At 47.8% G+C, this 19,711-nt stretch overlaps 1 protein-coding gene across 2 annotated transcripts in view; it reads left to right on the top strand.

Moving 5' to 3' along the window:
- The window catches only part of VPS13D (vacuolar protein sorting 13 homolog D), a 2,754,556-nt gene that overhangs the window by 991,436 nt on the left and 1,743,409 nt on the right, over window positions 1-19,711 (top strand). For both annotated transcript variants that reach the window (XM_086921894.1, XM_086921893.1), the window contains exon 31: window positions 7,364-7,629. In XM_086921894.1, coding sequence (XP_086778020.1) covers window positions 7,364-7,629 — 266 coding nt within the window. The remainder of the gene's footprint in view (window positions 1-7,363; window positions 7,630-19,711) is intronic.

Raw genomic sequence — 19,711 nt, 5'->3', positions numbered from 1 at the left:
AAATGGAATCTCTGAGGGCTGAAAACACGATCAAACCTCAAGGAAGGATTGAATACACTGCATGCCTATCAATTTGGAGGTGTTAAAGTCCACGATCTCCCGAATAAATATAGAAACACCTCGGCAGAGAGACACTCAGACCAGGGTTTCTTGTCATAAAGCTAAGAAGCTAAAAAACTGGGACATATGTTGAAAAGGCTTTACATAGCAAATAAATGCCTATATTGGATCGTCAAGGAATTAATTAGACTGTTATACACCCAAAAGAATCTTTTGGCGATATTAATAACAATAATGCCTGATGATGACAAGCTAAGGCAATGTTGCAATAAGTAAACACTGTAGATAACGACGATGTTACAAAGGGTAAGGGGATATCCCAAGCCGATGATGGGTAGGAGGATTTTCCAAACCGGTGGTTGATTGTACAAAACCAATTGTAATTTCTACTAATGTACAGAATCAGATATTTTCGAATTAAGGAAAGGATGATTGTACCTCGCAGGGGTGTCTGGCCATTCATCAAAAATGTGGTAACTATTGGAAAGTGTAGACGCTCCTCGCCATCACTCATACACCCATTTCTGTTCTCTGAGTAAAAGGTATTTGGATACATCAGTTATATGCGCAGGGATGTGAGGCTGTTCTATCACAGTCCACTCGAACGCAGTTGAAGGATGACGTGCTTCTAAGAAATGGTTCGTGAGTTTAGTCGCTTGCCTCCTACCCCTAATGGTACTCTTGTGTTCAGAGATTCTTATCCTGATCTTACGAGTTGTCTTCCCTATGTATTTTAACCCACAGGGGCAGGTGATAAGATACACAAGGTTCTCACTATTGCAGTTCGTGAACTTAGACTGAATCCACGGTCTGGAAGTGCCAATGTCCAATTCAGTAGATTTTTTCGTTTGGGGACACGAGTTGCACATCCCACAAGGATGGTGACCTACAACCGGAGGGAGGTTCCATAACATCCCTAGAGCCCTAGGTTTGTACTCACGTGGTCGCGTATGGACCAGTCGATCCCTAAGATTCGGTCCCCTCTTGAAACAAAAAAGGAGGCTTTGGATCGAGACGTTGTCCGAGTTGAGAATGGACCAGTGTCTCATTACCACTTTCTTGATGTTATTAGGCAATGTCCCAAAGGTGGTCACAAAAGTAATCCTTTCCAGAGGAGGTTTCTGCACCGGAGGTTCCAAAAGGGCCAGACGATTGTTGATCCGCGCGCGTTTAAGAGAGCGTTGAACAAGTCTGGGGGGATATCTTCTTGAGATAAGCTGTTCCTTGAGGGCCTGAGAGTGTGTCTTAAAGGCCTCTGCATTTGAACAGTTCCTGTGAACCCTCAAAAATTGCCCATATGGCAGGCTGCCTCGTAGGGACTTAGGGTGATGACTGTCAAAACACAAAAGAGAGTTCTTCGCCAAAGGTTTCCTATATAATTCAGACTGCAGACCGTCTGTAGTAGCAGTGATTAGTAAATCCAGAAACGCCAATCTGTTCCTTCCAATCTCAATTGTAAAGCGGAGGAAGGCATTATGATTATTCAACCAGAATAGGAATTCATGGCATCTTTCCTCAGTACCCCGCCACACCACTAGGACATCATCGATGTACCTTTTCCATGTTTTAATACAGTCAATGAAAGGATTCGTGGTGGCCAGTACATGCTCCTGTTCGAAGGAATGAGCATATAAATTTTCTAAGCTGGGAGCGTAAATGCTCCCCATACTGGTACCTGACACTTGAAGGTACATCGATTCTTCAAATTGGAAAAAAATCTTTTTCATAGCCAAGGTGGCACAGGCCATAATGAAGCTGACTGGAGTGATACTGTCTAACTCCCTTGATTGTAATAGGTGTTGAATCACTTCTAAAGTTTCATCCTGTGGTATTGATGTATATAATGCCTCTACATCAAAGGATATAAGAAGATCAGTGTTTGTGTCGAAATCAATTTCAGGCAAAAGACGTAATACGTCCGATGTGTCTTTCAAGTAGGTTGGCATTTCTCGCACCATGGGACGCAAAAAGTGGTCAACAAATGTTGACAGGGTTCGAGAACCAACTCAATGCCTGAAATAATAGGACCAGGGGGTGGTCTCTGTTTCTTATGCACCTTGGGAAGGGCATAGAAGTAAGGGGTGACTGGGTGCGTGGTACAAAGAAAGGCTGCTTCCTGTGGCGTTATCCAACCATCGGATACTGCTTCTTCCGTCATGGTCTGGATGGTGGCTTTCAGTTCCGGTGTAGGATCGGTCTCCAAACGACGATAGGATCTTGCGTCGCCTAGTTGGCGCAAACATTCTGCCCGGTAGGTGCTAGTGTCCAGAAGGACAATAGCACCCCCTTTGTCTGCTGGCTTGATAGTCACTTGGTCTATCATTGATAGTGTCTTGAGAGCTATTTGTTCCTCTTTGGGGAAGTTGTTATAATACTCTCTTTCTTGTTGTTTGAAACGGTTCTCAATGTTCTTTTCAATGGCTTGTTCGAAAGCCAAAACTTTAGGAGGCATAGAGTGAGAGGGTGGGTAAAAAGTAGATTTTTTCTTGAGCCCCGTGTTTACTTCTTGAGAACCAACTTCTTGCTTGTTTCCAAAGAAGAAATGTAAGCAAATTTTTCTCAGAAATTTGGACACTTCAAGACGTGTTTCAAAATTGTCATTTTTGTGTGTCGGTACAAACCCCAAGCCTCTATTCAGAGCCTTTTCTTCAATAGGTGTCAGTACATGTTGGCTAAGGTTGATCACGAGCCCGGTTCCAGGCTGGTTGACGCCTGCTCCTTGTTCTTCGTGGTGGTACTCCTCAGGCTCCTCGCCGATGTTGCTGGATGACTGTAATGTACCTGTGGTGTCTGTTGGCCTCTTCTCCTGCCACGAGACCGTCCTCGGCCTCCGCCTAAAAAAGGCCGGACTCCAAAGTTGGTTGGGTATTGAGGAGCAAAGGGACCCATCTGAGGTGGAAAAGGACCCATCTGTTGTGGTCCCTTTGTGGTGGAAATGGCGGGCCTCCAAATTGCCACAGGTTAGGTTGCCACCACATCGGTGTTTGATGATGTTGATTCCCTCTCCAATTGTTCTGGGGGTTCCTCCTACCTCGACTTCTACCTCGGGCTCCCTGATTGCCGGAGCCTGTGTCACTTCCTGACGAGTTGTCATCAGAGCTAGAGGTGCCGTAATTTGACCCAGTTTTCCGCCCTTTCCCCGAAAAATCCGGTGGAGTGTAGGTGTCACTTGTATAGGGGTACACTTTGTCCAACGTGAACTTGTCCAGATCTTTCCTAAATTTTTCAATTTTTACTGACAAAGTGAATTCTCTAAACTCCCTATTGTTTTTATTAGTTTCATCCACATTTTTCTGGAAAGCCTTAGTGGAGAGGGTAGTCTTAATATGTGACTCCAGAATCTGATCTCGATAAGTATTGCATCTGCAATTCTTTTGGAGGTCTGTATGATCAAGATAAGCCAATCCCTAGTACATCGCCAGGCGATGAGTGACCAATTTTTTAAAAATTCTTTGTCTGTCAAGAAGAGTCTGGGATGGTTTGTTACAATCAACCCTGTGGGTGCACAGTTATTACGTAAATATTGTGCCATTATAGTACCATGGAGGCTTGTTCGTGTGTGTGATTTCTTTAGAATTAATATCTTGCCCCAGTCATCCTCATTACTGGTTGCAGCGATGGGTTCAGTCTCAGAGAGGTCAGGGGGGTCAGCGAGGACTAGTTGTACGTCGTCCTCATCAAACGACAAACCTTGTTTTTCAGCCATAAAGAAAGGAGTGTGAGCAAAGCTAGAACAACCTACGTCACAACGAAAATAGGAGCAAAGAACAGAGCGAAAGAAAAGACGCTGAACACTGATATAGCAATGGCGTCTAAGAACAGTAAAAGATACTGTTATAGGGAATGGTCCGCAGTCACAGCGACTGCTTAAGAACAAGCAATAGCGTGTCACACACACACATAAGGAAAAAGCATTTCCAGACCGCGAGATGACCCGGTGTATACTCTTCACCTGTCCGTCGGTCCTACAGCGTCGGCATCCGAGATAATGTGTGTGCCAGTAATAAGACACGGACAACAGGCCACACGTGACTTGAATGAATTTACCATTTCGAGCGGTTTAACCACACAGAACAGGCTTGATTCTTGAATACATAGATATATAAACAGTGTGTGGGCTTCGTCTTCTCCATTCTCTTTGAGATTGAGGGAGCAACAACAACACTATGGAGCCCTATTCACTCAAGCATTTACTCTGTGATGGCACGTTTCTAGCCATTTATGTATATGCTGTTATGTATATGTTTATGTATATGTTTTGAGAGTGAGCAATCCCCTGGCTTGACATGCGCTACTTGGACTCTTGGAGTAAAACAGTAGCTTGAGTGTATTAATGCTTGCATATTTACATCTCTTTCTATCTCAGAGCGGTGCTTCTCCTCTTTCCTGAGCAGTGGCCAGGTGGGGTGAGGTCTATACCTCTTACAAAAATGGTAAGATGGGGCAGAATTTCTTCATTGGTAGTCAACAGATTAGGCCCAATGATTATATGTATGCGCTCCATGATTAGAGGCATTCAGTATACTGTGTTGATACTCATTATTAATCATAACTATGAATTTAATGTTAAACTGTTTTTTTTAACAGACCAGCCTTGGCTGCATCCTTCAAACCTTTCTGTTTCCTCTCTTTTCAGAATTCATGTTAAGAGGGAGCAGAACACCTAGTGACATCAGGTGACCTCTGTATCTTATTTTGATTTTGAGCACTTAGTTGTATTCACTATCACTTAATTTGCAGTAGCTATTAGTTAACATGGTCCTGAAGAAAGCAATGACGAATATGTCTTTAATTTGCTGAAACATGTCGACCACATAAAACATCTACACGGTCTTTATATTTTTTGACTGTCACTAACTACTACTTTTTAACATTGGAAGGCAGCGTAACACCGGAATAAAGTTATAAGTATCCCCCTATCCTATTTTATATTCACTAGTTTTTTCTTACTTTAACACTTTTTGAGCACTGCAACATCAGTCCCTAAGTTTTGATATTCTCACCCTTAGAACTTGAGAAGCAAGACCCTAGTTAGACCTCACTGATCGGCGGTGGAGCTCCTTCCTACATCAGGACCCCCGACCGTGATAGTCGATTGGCTATCCCAGCAGTGGTCTTGGTGGAATCCCAAATGATGAAGGGCGGTTCCGTGTGGTGACTGATGGGCATCCCTCCTTGATCATCATGGGGATGACTCTCTTGTTTTTGATACACCTGGTTTGAAGTTGTTATAGGGCACTCTGTTAGGATACATTGTGTGTCAGACCCTCCAATATATTTGTTGTAATATTGAGAGTTCTGCCTACCAATGTTTTTAGATTGGGATTTGCATTAAAAAAAAACATGGGTGGTTGCATGGGGATGCCCCCTCATCGCCCATGGAATGCCGCTTTGATGTGTTAGATAGTAAATCCCATCCTAACACTTTGCGCCGGGTTTGTGTTGCAAAGCGTTAGTAAACCTAGGTCTGAGTGTCAGTAAGTATGAGTTACTTTTTATGATTGAGGTTAAGACTGAAGGCAATTGAGTGAGTGAAAATGAGTATGAATGGATGTAAGGGGGTGTAGGAGAGTATGAGTGAGAATAAAGGAGTGAATGTGAGTGTGAGCGAGACTGTGATATGATGCTTGCAAGTTTGTCGTTGGCCCTCGCATACTGAACACAATTATTGTCTCATAGCAATACACCGGGCAAAATACTGACGCTGGCATACTTTCTGCAATTCTTGTTATGATAGGCACCTATGACAAAATACTGGCAATGGCACACTGAGGATAGTTCTTGGCATAAATTACACCAATGGTTAAATTTTGATACTGGCATACTAGAGTTATTTTATGGCATACAAGGCACCTGTGGAAAAATACTGACATACTTGAGGAAATTCTTGAACTGGGGACCCAGTGGTAGAATGCTTGTACTAGCCCACTGGAGGATATGTGGACAACCTGTGATACAGGTGTGTGGAAACCATGACAAAATGTAGCCCTGACATTCTCAGGTAAGTTGTTTACTTAAGAGTCACTTATGTTATAAGGAAGGCATATATTCTAAAATTCTGGCATTGGTATACTTTGCGTAATGTTTTATATTAGGAGCCACCCATGGAATATGGTAGCACCCATGCCAGTATGCTGCCCCTGGCACAATGAGCGCCATTTTCTGACGTATGAGCACCCATACCACATATTGTAAAAATGGGGCAGAAATGTCCTGTTTCATTGGAGTGACACGCCATGAAGGGATATGAATATTTAATGAGTGCCCTTGTAGCACGTACAGCATTTAAGCAAATTTATGTTACAATTTTATTTTAAAATGTACAATGTCACTCCATCATTTTCATATTTTCTCGGGGGGAGAAACCCTCTAAAAGAAGCCTGGCATATTCACTTTGCTAGCTCATTACACTTCAAGGCAAGTACTATGCCCTAGAACTTTCAAAGATCAAGTCCGCACCATAAAATACGTGGTAGACATTTGTTTGTGTTATGCTATTATACTCTCATGCTGTTATTACGAAACCTCAGCGATTTTAATGTTTGTGATGTTAGGGTCATGCCAAATGCCTTACTAAAAAAGCAATCAGGGTCAAGGGTTATATGAAATCACTTCCTGTGACATCATTTCCTCTAACCTTACAGTTTGTTGAATCAACCCTAATGGACCAACCACTGTCTAATTCAATGATGAATCTGTTGACGCCATTTTAAAATATTGGTGCTGTCACTGAGCAAGCACTCCCATACATATACTTTTAATTTTGGCAGTGGCCCCAATGAAAGTAGTGATCACAACCTCAGCCTGGTTTCAAGTTAATAATGTGATCTCATAAGTGCTGTAAATAACACATTATGCATACCCAAACTGCTTCCCACAGTTTGTAGAGAAGGACGTGGATTAACATTGGGCTACTGAATAAATCTCAGCAATACAAATAGTCAGTTATAGGAAGTTGACTTTTCAAGTTGTCCTAGTGACAAAATGATATGCTTTGGAAAAGTCTTTTTTTAATTCATAAAATATTTGTGGCCGTTACCAAAGACGTTGTTCTGTGTGAGTTATTAGAGATTGGGACAGTCACTGCACAGGGCATCTACCATCTTTACGGCCTATGATCTAGCTGCAGCAGCAGTTCAAGCTCAATGATTCCCCGAACCACAGAATTTCACTGAGGGTGCGAGAGCCCCATCACTTACGGAATAGGTTAAGAAAGACTTAGTATTTTTATAATACCAAGAGCAGATATGATTCTGTATGTGCTTCTTAACTACTTGTTTACTTATTTACTTTCTTTACTCAGATCTTCCAAGGATTCCTCCTGTTTCACTGTTGTTTTGAACAATCTTCGTGTGTTCTTAATTTTTGACTGGTTGCTGCATGTTCACAACTTTCTGCATACTTCAAGTGACACCACAAAGGCAGATAACTGCACCGGCTCTCTACAGCGCAAGTGGAGCAGCGATACAGTTGTACTTCCCAAAACTGTGAAGACTGGAGTGGTTACAAAGCGTTCTTCCGTCCAAGTAACTCCAGAAAAACAACTAGAAGTCAAGATAAATGTAACTGGTGAGACCATTTTTGGTACACGTGCTGAGCCACAGTAATTATTTTTAGTGCTTAGAGACTCATAATGTGTATAATGCTGTGTGAAAGTAGAGCATGAGTTTGCATGAGCATGCTTTTTTTCCTAATTTATTGATAATTTTTCTCTTACACTGTATCAGAGCTTCTGTGCCTTAAGAATGGCTCTGAAGGTGCCACTGTTATCAGCTCTTCATGTTCCTGTTTCATATTTTCAAGTCAAAGCCAGCCTGTTGTCTTGTTTAAGATGTCCGCAATATTTAGTCCTTCAAAAATAGGTGCCAGGCTTTTCTGATGGTAACATGAAAACACAGATTTTTTACCATGTGAATATCCCCAGGTGCCAGACTGGAGCGTGAAACTAAAAAAGCAGTGCTTTTGCACGCCGTTAGGTGGTGTCTTACAACTCTGTGGCAACTTCGTTCCGCTTCATAATGACAAGCGGATCTACAAATAAGCGCCATCCATGTTGAATTGAATACACACTTTTATAGCGCATGGCTACCCGAGAGCATCCCAGCACTTATTGGGACACCTTGAAAACATAGAACTGATCACGGAAAGAGACAGGTTTTAAGCTGCTTCATAAATTTAAGGTAGCTAGATTCCAGTCGTAGATAATCTGGAAGCTGGTTCCAAAACTAGGCTGCATTATATGAAAACCGCCGACCTCCAGTTCGTGACCGTTTTATCATAGGAACTGCGAGTAGTCGTTTGTTATTGAATCTCAGGGTTCTGTTGGGGCGATATAATTGCACCATTGACTGGAACAACAGAGGGCCCTTCCCAGAAATAGATTTGTGAACAATACACATAGCCTTAAACCTAGTTCTTTCCTGGATAGGGAGCCAATGCAACAAACCAAGGGCAGGTCTGGCTGAAATACGTTTGGGGATGTTAATTAGAAGGCGGGCTGCACAGGTCTGAACAATCTGCAGTATCTAAGTAGTTCCTTGTGGAGCAATCAAGTAGACAGCATTCACATAGTCGAGCCGGGACAGTATAAGTGCTTGGACTAATATATGTCTGGCATCTAAAGGAAGGAGGGGGAGGATCTTCCTTAACATCCTAAGAAGTCCATGGCAATTAGCTGCGATTTTACAAGCTTGTATTTTTTTGATAATCAACTTTATTGACATTTCAAAAACAGCAAGGAAAATCAACGAAATCAGCTCAGCAATTATTAGATACAGGTGAAAACATTCAGCAGCGTACATAGAAGGGGTAAGCCATGTTCCAGTCGGCAGCACAAATGTTGCAATGGAGCGAGACACAGAGCAAATATCAACGCTCATGGTGGCTGTAGGTTAAACCATTTCCCCCAAATTTTGGTAAATTGTTCTGGCGCACCCCGGGATTCGCAAAGGGCCATCAAGGCCATCAAAAACCCCTAGGAGCAGCTGGAGTGGGTCATGTGGTACCTCCCAACCCAAGGCCTGTGTTAACTCCCTTTCCACTCCTCTCAAGAACCTCTCCAGTCCCGGGCATGTCCACACCATGTGGAAAAAATCAGCCGGGGAGCATCCGCATCTAGGGCAATCTGGGGCGGCTCTCAAATGGGCCAGAAAAAGCCACTCTGGGGTGAGATAGGACGTGTGTAGGTAGTATATCTGTACCATCCTCAACTTGGAGGACGTCGTCAGGGTGCGTGGGGCCATCAAGGTGTCTCTCCAGTCTGCCTCCTCCAGGGGTCCCACCCACCCATCCCATCGGGCACGCAAGCGATCAAGGGACGCAGGGCTGTTATTGATTAGGGCACTATAGATTCGGGACACTCGCCCCTCCCCAGGTCTCCCATCATCACCTGGGCTTCTAATGGGTTAAATTCTGGGAGTGTACAAGCTTGTATTTTAAAGTCCAAATTGCAGTCGAACCAGACTCCCAAACTTTTGATTTGTTTCATTGGAGCAGGAGGGGAACCTAAGCAACTGGGCCACAAAAGATCTATATTCATGGGGGCAGAATGGTCCAGGAGCATAAGTTCTGTCTTTGCTCCATTCAGTTTTAGGAATGACTTGTCCATCCACTCACATACCTTCCCAAGGCAGGAAGTTAAGCCAGGCACAGATTTATCTTGCTGACTTAGGAAAACCACCAACTGGGTATCCTCAGTATAGGTGACAATGTGGATCCCCCAAGGAAGCACCACATCTGCAAGAGATCACAGGACCTGTGCCGCTGCATTTTGGACTCTCTGCAGACGGAGAACGTCCGCCTTGTTGGCCCCTAACAACAGAGAATTTGCATAATCTATGCGTGAGAGAATGGTGGCCTGTACTATCAGTTGGCGAGTGGCAGAATCAAAGAATCCCAAAATGGGCCTAAGGCCACGTAGGAGACCAAAACAAATGCCAGCCACCTTTTTGGTGTGGTCCTGAAACCCCAGAGTAGAATCAAGCCAGATCCCCAGATTTTTTACAACTGGCTTGGGAGTTGGCGCGTTGCCCATAGAAGTAGGCCACCACTGTGAGCTCCAAAGGTCCTTATTTTTGCCAACCAGCAGTACTTCCGATTTGCTAGCATTTAATTGAAGACAATTCGAGGTCATCCACTCCGAAATTGCCTCAAGTCCAGTACAAAACTGCACCGGACCACAGACTCCGCCATCTGAGAGAGCAACCACCAATTGCGTGTCGTCGGCATATGACACTAAGGTCAAGCCTGCTTCATGCGCCACGCTTGCCAGAGGCTGGACATAGATGTTAAACAAGCAGGGGCTCAAGGCAGAGCCCTGAGGAACCCCCTGCTTGCTAGCATGGACATGCGAAAGAAAAGGGGGCGAAGTAACCTGGAACGTCCTTTCCGCAAGAAAGGAACAAAACCAATCCAAAGCAAGGCCCACTACCCCCGCCTCCTCCAGCCTGCATAGTAAGATCTAATGAGAGACAGTATCAAACGCGCCGCTGAGATCAAGCAAAATCAGCGCCGCTGTTTGAACCTTGTCCAGAATCGACCGCAGATGTTCACAGACTGCCAAAAGCGCGGTCTCGGTACAATGGCCGGGGCGGAAGCCCGTCTGTGAGGGGTCCAAGGTGCTATTACTTTCCAGGAGGCACTCAAGAATGTTATTAACGTGAGCCTCCGCTACTTTTACAGCCCAAGGAAGGAGAGATATCGGTCTAAAATTAGCAGGGTTAGTGGGGTCAAGAGAAGGTTTTTTCAACAGGGGGACCACCCTGGCAGATTTCCAAGCAAGCGGAACAACCGCCGAAGAAAAAGAGGAATTGATCATATGACAAAGGGGAGTAAGAAGAACCGGAAGGCAGTCCCGGACAAGATCCGGACGCATTGGATCCAAGGGGGAGCCAGACTTGACCCTACTACTTAGGGAAAGCATCTCCTCCTGGGTGATAGTAGGAATAACCGAAAGTGTGTTAGTAGGCCGGAGAGCGGGGCTAGCAAATTGCTCGACAGAACAGCCAGGGGACGTTTTGTAGATATTTTCCACTTTCCGGACAAAATATTCAGCCAGATCTTCACATTGCTCGCTAGAGGTGAGCGCGTGGGCGGGGGGATTTTTCCTACTTTTAAAATCATTCAGAATTTTAAAAACACATTTAATAGGGTTATTACTTGCCTTGATTTCATCGGAAAGATAGACAGCCCGAGCAGAATGAATTGCTTTATGATAGGCCTTAATCCCATCCTGGTACTGTCTTTTAGCCTCTAGGTCGTAGTTCTTTCTCCACGCCTGTTCAAGTTTTTTACAGGCACTGCGCATGACAGCCAAGGAGTCACTATACCAAAGGTTGGATCTAGAACAACGACCAACAGACCGCTTCACCGGGATGAGAGAATCCAGGGCACTAGTAAGCCAGTCACAAAATATTTTATAAGCCAGCTCGGGATCTGCACTTAAAGTTGGAGGGCAAGCCTTTAAGGCGGCAAGAAGCTCCTCCAACTTAAGTTTATACCAACAACGTCTAAACGTAGATTTCAAATTAACTCTGGGAAGCGGAGTGGGAAGCAAAAGGGAGAGAGGTACTAAACAATGGTCTGACCAATAGACTGATCTTGGAGCCCCAGCTGTGAGCCCCGAGATGTTGGAAAAGACCGGATCCAGCAAGTGGCCGGCAGAGTGTGTAGCACCCACCAGCAATTTTCTTAGCTGGCAAGCGGTAAAATCCGCAAGAAGCCTCCCAATCTCCCCATCCGCGAGGAGATCGAAATGAAGATTAAGGTCTCCCAGGAGAATGAAATTAACAGAGGTCAGAGCTAAAGCACTAGCTGCCTCAACAATCGCCAAGCTAAAATCTGCCGCAGGGCCTGGGGGGCGATACACTAGGAGGCCCGTAAGGGAGAAGTGTGCCGTGAAAGGAAGAACAAATCTAGCGCATTCACACCCCACTATAGGCTCTCTGACCAAAGAGCAGGGAAACCTAGATTTAAAAATAACCGCTAACCCCCCACCCCTCGTCGCCCTGTTCACTGTCAAGATGCTATACTCAGGAGGCAGGGCTAAACCCGGCTCCGCCACACTGTCCTCGGTTAGCCAAGACTCGGTTATAAAGAGGACGTCAGGAGCCGTAAATATCCATGTAGTGCTTTACCATAGAGCGGGCATTGATAAGGAGGAGTTTAAGGGGGGGCTTAACTAGGGCTGGCGATGACGGGGTAGTGTCAAAGCCACATTTGCGGCAACAAAACGAACCCTCCATACATTCACCCAAACGGGGGCAACAATGATTAGAAGGAATACAGAAGGACAGCAGACACCAATGGGAAAACAAGGGATTTACTGAGGTTAATACGCAGCCCAGAGGCCGCACCAAAGCGGTCCAGGGTCTGCATCAAAACGGGAAGGGCCTCGGAGGGGTAAGTTAGATAGAATAGTGCGTCATTAGCATAGAGTGAGATCACATTGACAGTGTCACCTACCGTAATTCCCCATTGCTGTAGCTCAGCGCGGGCGAAGGCTGCAAGGGGTTCGATCGCTAGAGCCAACAGAAGAGGGGAGAGAGGGCAACCCTGACGGGTGCCTCTCCCCAATGACCATTCCTCCGACCGGGCCGAACCTAGCCGAAACCCTGGCATGGGGCGCCCCGTAGAGCACACAGATCCAACTGCAAAATCCAGGTACGAACCCCGTCCTCTGGAGCACCTCCATCAGATACCCCCAATGTACCGTATCAAAGGCTTTAGCTAGATCAATTGATACAAGCACGTGAGGACCCTCTCTCCCTTGTACTTCATGAAGGACATGATTTAAGCGGCACAGATTCATCGCCGTGTTACGGCCTGGGATAAATCCGCATTGGTCCGAGTGGATCAATCGAGTCATGTGTGGGGCTAGGCGAGTGGCTAACAGCTTAGTAAGGATTTTTGCATCCGTATTAATCAGGGTAATAAGACGGAATGCCGCTGGATCGCAACTATCTCCGCCCGGTTTCAAGATCATGCAGACGTCCCCTTGATTCATGGTGGGTGGAAGAGTGCCAGCGTCCAGAGCTTCATTGTAAACTTATAATAGGAGGGGAGCCAGAACGTTCCCGAAAGAGTGCTAAAACTCGGATGGGAAACCGTCCCCGACAGGGGTTTTAGCTCGTGGGAGGGCGGCCAGCGCCGCGCCGATCTCGCCCAGCGTCAGCTTAGCCTCAAGTTCCTTCACCGCCGCCTCTGGCAGGGTCTGGAGGTCCAAGTCTCGAAGATACGGACGATAGGAGTCCTCCGTAACCAAGGGGTCAGCCTCGTACACAGTCTGCAGATGGGAACGGAGGACCTCAAGGATATCTGACTCTGAATGGACCATAACACCACTCGAGTTTCGTAAGGCAACTATCCTTTCAGGCGCGAATTCACGGCGAAGGATCCAGGCTAATAAGCGACTAGATTTGTCGCCTTCGCGATGGAGACGTTGCCTGTACTGGCCCAATGTGAATTTGTCAAGTCGAGTGAGGATGTCATGTATCGACACCTGCGCCTCCCTCTCCGTCCGCTGATCTAGAGCGTCAGGATCTGGTCAGGACTGGGTGCGTTGAAGCACAACCTCCGCATCGCGCAGTTCAGACAACAACTGTTTCCGGACCCCGTATGTGAGGCCCATGCAGGCTCCACGCACCACCGCCTTCAGGGCCTCCCATTTAGTAGAGTAGAGTAGATCATCGCCCCCCCAGTTCAGATCTACGTAGTTCGACAGAGCAGTCGCCACATGGTCCCTACCCAGCTGATCTTGAAGAATGTCAGTGGGCATTCGCCAGGTGCGGGGACGGGCAGCTCGATCAGCCCACTGCGCCATGCACGTCACTGGGGCATGATCTGACCGGTATCGGGCCTGATGCGTAACCATCATGGTGAGAGACGGGGTGAGATTAGCCGCAAGCACGCGGTCCAATCTGCTATGGGTGCCATGTGTCTGAGTATAACACGTGAGAGTTTCTGGGTGGGATGACAAGTTCGCCATACATCTAGCGCCCCCAAATTGTGCATCACTTCCCGAAGACGCGCCGTCATACGGGGCTTTGTGCCCGACTGAGGGGGATGGCGGTCCAACTCAGGGTGCAATACGCAATTGAAGTCCCCAAAGCAAAGGAAGGGTGCATCCAGATCTGAAGCTACAAGATCTTGGATTCGAGAAAAAAAGGTTGGGTCATCAATATTCGGTGCATAGGAGTTAAGGAGTAGTAATTCCTTGTCATCTAATTTAAGCCGCTCTAGTAGATACCTGCCGTCAACGTCTGCCTTGACATACTGGACAGCGCAAGGGATCCCTGGGGCCACCCAAATGAGGACTCCCCTGGCATATGTGGAAAAGGAGGAGTGGAAGATCTGACCTCTCCATTTCTTAGACAGCCGCTGTGCGCCGTCTTCATCCAAATGGGTCTCCTGCAAACAGGCCACCGAAACCCCATGCCGTTTAAGGAAGGAAAGGACTCTGTGTCTCTTGGTGCAAGTACCCAAACCACGCACATTCCAAGTAAAAAATTTAAAACCCATGGTCGATGATTGCGCCCATCCGGGCCATAGTATGTGTACAATATGACCTGCAGCCACCTGGCCCCCACTCCAGCTAGACTGGAAGGAGTAGCCCTGTCAATGAGCCACACATATGTCCGATTCATTATGCATATAATGCCAGCAATAACCTCTACAGTAACCCTAGCCCACCCCCCAAAACCCCTAGAACTCAGAACTTCTTCAAAAACAGTTTCCCCACCCCCACCCACGAGCAAGAGGATAGCAACAAAGAGAAACGCCACCCCGCCCTTCCCCTGCCAGGACGTACACAGCCACCCCATACAACTCACTCAACACACACTCACACACAACAAACTAAACCCACCCACCCTCCCCCCCAGCTCCCTGAGAGACCCAGTGGTCTAAGACAGTTCCCGGGCATGTCTACTAAGGTCAGTTATTAGTACGGGCTACATTTTGCTCAGGGAAAAAATTGGACCCCCCACCCCGTACCTCAGTCCATTGGGGTGCAAGTCCTCCCCTTCAGCCAGGTATCCAGAACCCCTAGTGCCAATTAAGAATAGTATTGGACCAGCAGAGTTCCAATAGGAGGCCCCCCCAATTCGGAGGACAACAGAGCGTACACCAAACCGTATCTCAAGTCAAGTCTTTACTCCAACCTCGGTTCAGAAAGGGCAGTTTCCGGGATCACCTGAGCCGTGGAGTCTGTGTCCGGCAGTGTTTCCTGTAAAGTGTCAGGGTCCAAAATCTCACCAGGGACGGACGCCCCCAGGAGACCCCGGAACCGTCCTCGTCGGTGATGTTCTCATATAGAGTGCGCCATCCGCTCCTACTGTAACTCGAGTTTCAGGAGAACCTCGGGATCCAGAGCGGCGCCTTCCTCTGCCTCGACGCCTTCTCTGGGGCCTGGTCCCCCAGGTCTCACGGGGGCCACCATGCTCACCCTGGGGCAGGTCGTCTCCCCTAATCTCAAGCCACTCCCACACCTCCCCCGGTGACTCGAAGTGAGCACGGCCCTGGGAGAGCACCTTAAGCTTGGCTGGATATAAAAGCATGTATTGGAGCTTCATTTCCCAGAGTTTTTGTTTAACTCCCAAGTAGGACTTTCTCTGTTCCTGCACCTGTTGGGTATAGTCAGGGTAAATTGACACGCGGCTGTTCTCAATTGTGAGGGACTCCGTTTCCCTTGCAGCTCTCAGAATACAGTCACGGTCTTTATAGTTCAGGATCTTTGCGATTAGGGCCCTAGGAGGCTCGCCCGTTCACGGAGGGGGGACAAGGGCCCTATGTGCTTGCTCCATGATAAAGACACTGGACAGTCCAGTCGGGCACAGCTGAGTGTGGATCCAGGTTTCCAGGAAGCGCTCAGCATTTCCCGCCTCCAATCGTTCCGGTACCCCCAGGACCCTGATGTTACGTCGACGGGCCCTACCTTCCGCGTCCTCAGCTCGTCTCTCCAACGCACGGGTAGTGGATGTAAGTTGCGCAACTGACTTTTGCAAAGAGACCACCTCACTTTGCAATTGGGTGATATTGCCCTCTGCGTCTGAAACCTTGTCTGCCACCTTGCGGAGATCCGTTCGAAGTAGATTAACATCTATGGAGACAGTCTCTATTTGCCTCTCCAGGGCAGAGTGGGATCCCTGAATAGCCTTCAAGATCTCTGCTCTAGATGGCTCCGCCGAACCGTCCCCCCCGTCCTCCGGACCCGTCTGCCGTGTGATCCTCTGAGAGGGCAGACGCGGAGTAGTATATTGCACTATGGTGTTAGGTTGGGAGGACTTCGAGGATCTATCTTTGCGTGTTGCCATTGGTGGAGGCAGATCCTGTCCCTATCCAATATGGTCCAAAGAGTTCTCCTCAGGCCCCGCTGGCCAGACAAGGGATGTAAGGGTGGGCCAAGGTTGGGAACAACAGGAACGATGGAGTCGCACCAGGCAGCTTCAAGCAAGCGCAATGTGGGTAGTGTCGAAACCAAGCGGGTTGACCAACTAATAGGAGCAGTGTTGAGGAAGTGAGCTCTTGTCTCCACTTCAGTGTAGGTATGCTTGTAGGGGTCAGAGTCCGAGGAAACGGGCGGCCAGCAGGTCAACCAAAGCACTTCAAGGCTCGCCCCTCACCTCCAATCGGCAGTAGTACAACTCCAAAGGCTTCACGGACGTCCCCCCAGAGGAGCACACAACCGCAGTGCAAGTTGGGCCAGGAATCTCCCACGCCGCGTGCCCCCACAGCGCAAAGAAGGAAGCTCCCCGGCACTCAGGCAAGATGGCGGGCGAGTGGGGGAGGGGCACTAGTGTGGTCGTGTCCCTTATAGCGCCGTATCCTGGGTCTCCTCAAGTTTATCAAGTCACTTCCCGCTCCCGGCGGGAGGTTCAATGAAGATACTGGCTCGGGGTGGGGGGGAAGGGGGGGGGTGCAGGTCCGCAGCCTCCGCAGATTGCGGCAAAAGGGGAAGGGCGGGCAGGCCGCCCGACAGCTCCAAGTCCGCCCGCTCAGTTGTCGCCTCCAACAGGGACCAGGGCAACAGTACCTTTGTTCGCCCCCGCGCTCCACAAGTCCCCCAAGGGTCCTGGGGGCCAGCCAACCGCTCACCAGCGGCAACGGCGCCCGATCGGCAGCTCCGCTTCAGGAGAGCAGCCTGGGGAGGCGGGCGCCGTGATCTCCTCACGCCGGTCGCCGTATGTCACCGAGGTCCCCCATCGGCCGCCAACCGCCTCCAGATGTCAGCCGGTCTCAGCCTGCAGCACGACGGGGTCCGTCATGGACGCGCCCGGTCCAGGATCAGCGAGTCGCCGCGTCTGGGCGGGCCACTCGCACCTCGGCACTTCACCACAGGCCCAGACCGTGGTGTCGCGTAGATCAGCCTGGAGCTCTGGTCGCCCACAGTGCCGCCATCGCCGCTTTGTGGAGGTACCACGAATCGCTCCTTCAGCGTGGGGGTCTCATTCGAGTCAGGGAGGCTTCCGGTTCGTTTTTCAGTCGATTCAACAGCCCAGGCAGGATCTTTACTTGAGGATTAACGGGTCCTCGGGACGGAGCTGGTGGAGCTCACGTCCTGTCGGCCATGCTGCTTGGCCACGCCCCCCTCTGCGGTGTCAAGGTTGTCTTAGGGCAACGCATTCCGCACGGAGATGAAAGCCAAAATACTCGACATGCCTTTTGACTGGCAGAACCTGTTTGAGAAACATGCCGATGACTCACTGCAGTTGATAAAGCCCGATGCTGAGATGGCTAGATCACTTGGCATCCTACAGCAAAGGCGTTTTCATCCCCTTCAAGGCAGGGGTAAAGGCCAATTTAATACCAGACCACAGTTCCAGCACAGGTTTCACCCTACTCTCAACAAGCTTTATGATCTTAATATTCTGCCCAGTCCTGCTGACCAACCACAATGTCCACTTATTCCAGACAGCCAATGCATCGCCATCCTTCGGCGGAGGAAAGGTTCAGGATTCTACAAGGAGGCAATGATGTATCGCAGGCTCCTGTCATGAATGAATGAATGAATGAAATATTATTTATAATGCGCAACTATGCCCAATGGGCGTCAAGGCGCCTAAACCAAATAAAAAGCTGTTAGCAGACAGAAACAGAGCCTACTGGTATGCCTTAATAAAGAGCCAAGTTTTCAATGACTTCCTAAAAAGGTCGAGGGAAGGAAGTAGTTTGATTTCAAGGGGGAGTCCCACATCATTTAGGCAACCCTCTTTTCAAATTCTTCATTCACTGAAAGCTCATCTCTTCCAACAGATGGGTGTTAGATGTAACCCAGCTCCGTCACACCCTGGAATTTGTTCAAAAGCCTCCAAATCTCTGCGCAAGGCATCACATTGTCATCTTTCCATTCTAAAGAATTTGATATCTTATTTTCAAGAAGGCAATAGAAAAAGTGCAGTTCAATCAATGCAACCAATGTTTCTACTCCAATTTCTTTCTCATCAGGAACAAGTCAGGAAAGTGGAGGCAGGTGAGGGCTCAAAACAACTTAATCAAAAGCAGCCCTTCAGGATATTATCTCTGGTGGACTCAGGAGACTACATGTTCTCCCTATATTTACTGGACGCATATTTCCATATTCTGATACATCCACAGCACCAAAGGTTTCTCAGGTTCGAGGTGTCAGGTTGCCATTACCAGTTGAAGGTGCTCCCTTTCGGGTTAAAGTTAGCGCCCAGAGTATTCACCAAGTTGATGGCACCAGTGGTGGCCTTTCTCAGGTCGTTTAGGTCACCAGGTTTTCCCCTTCCTGGACGATAAAGGGTCACACTTTTCATTCAACAATAAACTTAGCAGAGGATTGCCTGAAGCTGTTTCAATCTGTAGGCCTCAAGCTCAACGAGGAAAAATCCTCCTGCATTCCTTCCATATCTGCAGTATTCCTAGGAGCGGTCCTAGACATGAGACTAGTGAAGGCTTCCCCGCGGAAGAGAGAATTTCCTGATTGCAAACTCTCACACAATCTCTTTCTGCAAAATAATTCACTTCAGTAAGGACATACAAGTTCATGTTGGGGATGATGTCATCCTGCATCCTATTGATTTCAACCTCTCGCCTTCGCATGCGGCCTCTTCAGGAACAGATCGATGTGCAGTGGACTCAGTGCCATAGATCTTTCGAGGACAGGATTTCAATAACTCTAAAGATGAGTTTGGCACTGTCCTGATAGATGATATGTAAAAATGTCTCGCAAGGTCTCTTTCCTGCCTGTGATACTGCAGGTGGTGATGACAACAGGTGCCTCCCTAGAAGGATGGGGAACACATCTACAGGCCATAGAGGTTAACGGAAAGAGGTCCAGTCAGGAAGCATCTTCTCACATAAACCTTCTAGAGCTGATAGCAGTGTTTCTGTGTCTTCAGGCTTTTCTACCCCGGCTCCACAATTCTTCAGTACTGGTGAGACCAGACAACACTACTACTATGTTTTATCTCACCAAACAAAGAGGAACGAAGTCACAGGTTTGGTCAGCCCAAGCTCAATGGATATAGGAATGGTTGATAACCAACATCACCTCTCTCAAAATATAACAAGTCCCAAGCATAGAGAACAAATGGGCAGATTCGCTCAGCAGGACAGACAATGCCACGAGTGGGAGCTCAACAAGAGCCAGCTACAAAGGGGTTTCCACTCTTGGGGCTATCCAATCCTGGAT

Source organism: Lissotriton vulgaris, chromosome 5 (genome assembly GCF_964263255.1).
Source record: "Lissotriton vulgaris chromosome 5, aLisVul1.2, whole genome shotgun sequence".
NCBI classification, from domain to species: Eukaryota; Metazoa; Chordata; class Amphibia; order Caudata; family Salamandridae; genus Lissotriton; species Lissotriton vulgaris.
This window is presented reverse-complemented; position numbering and strand designations above follow the sequence as displayed.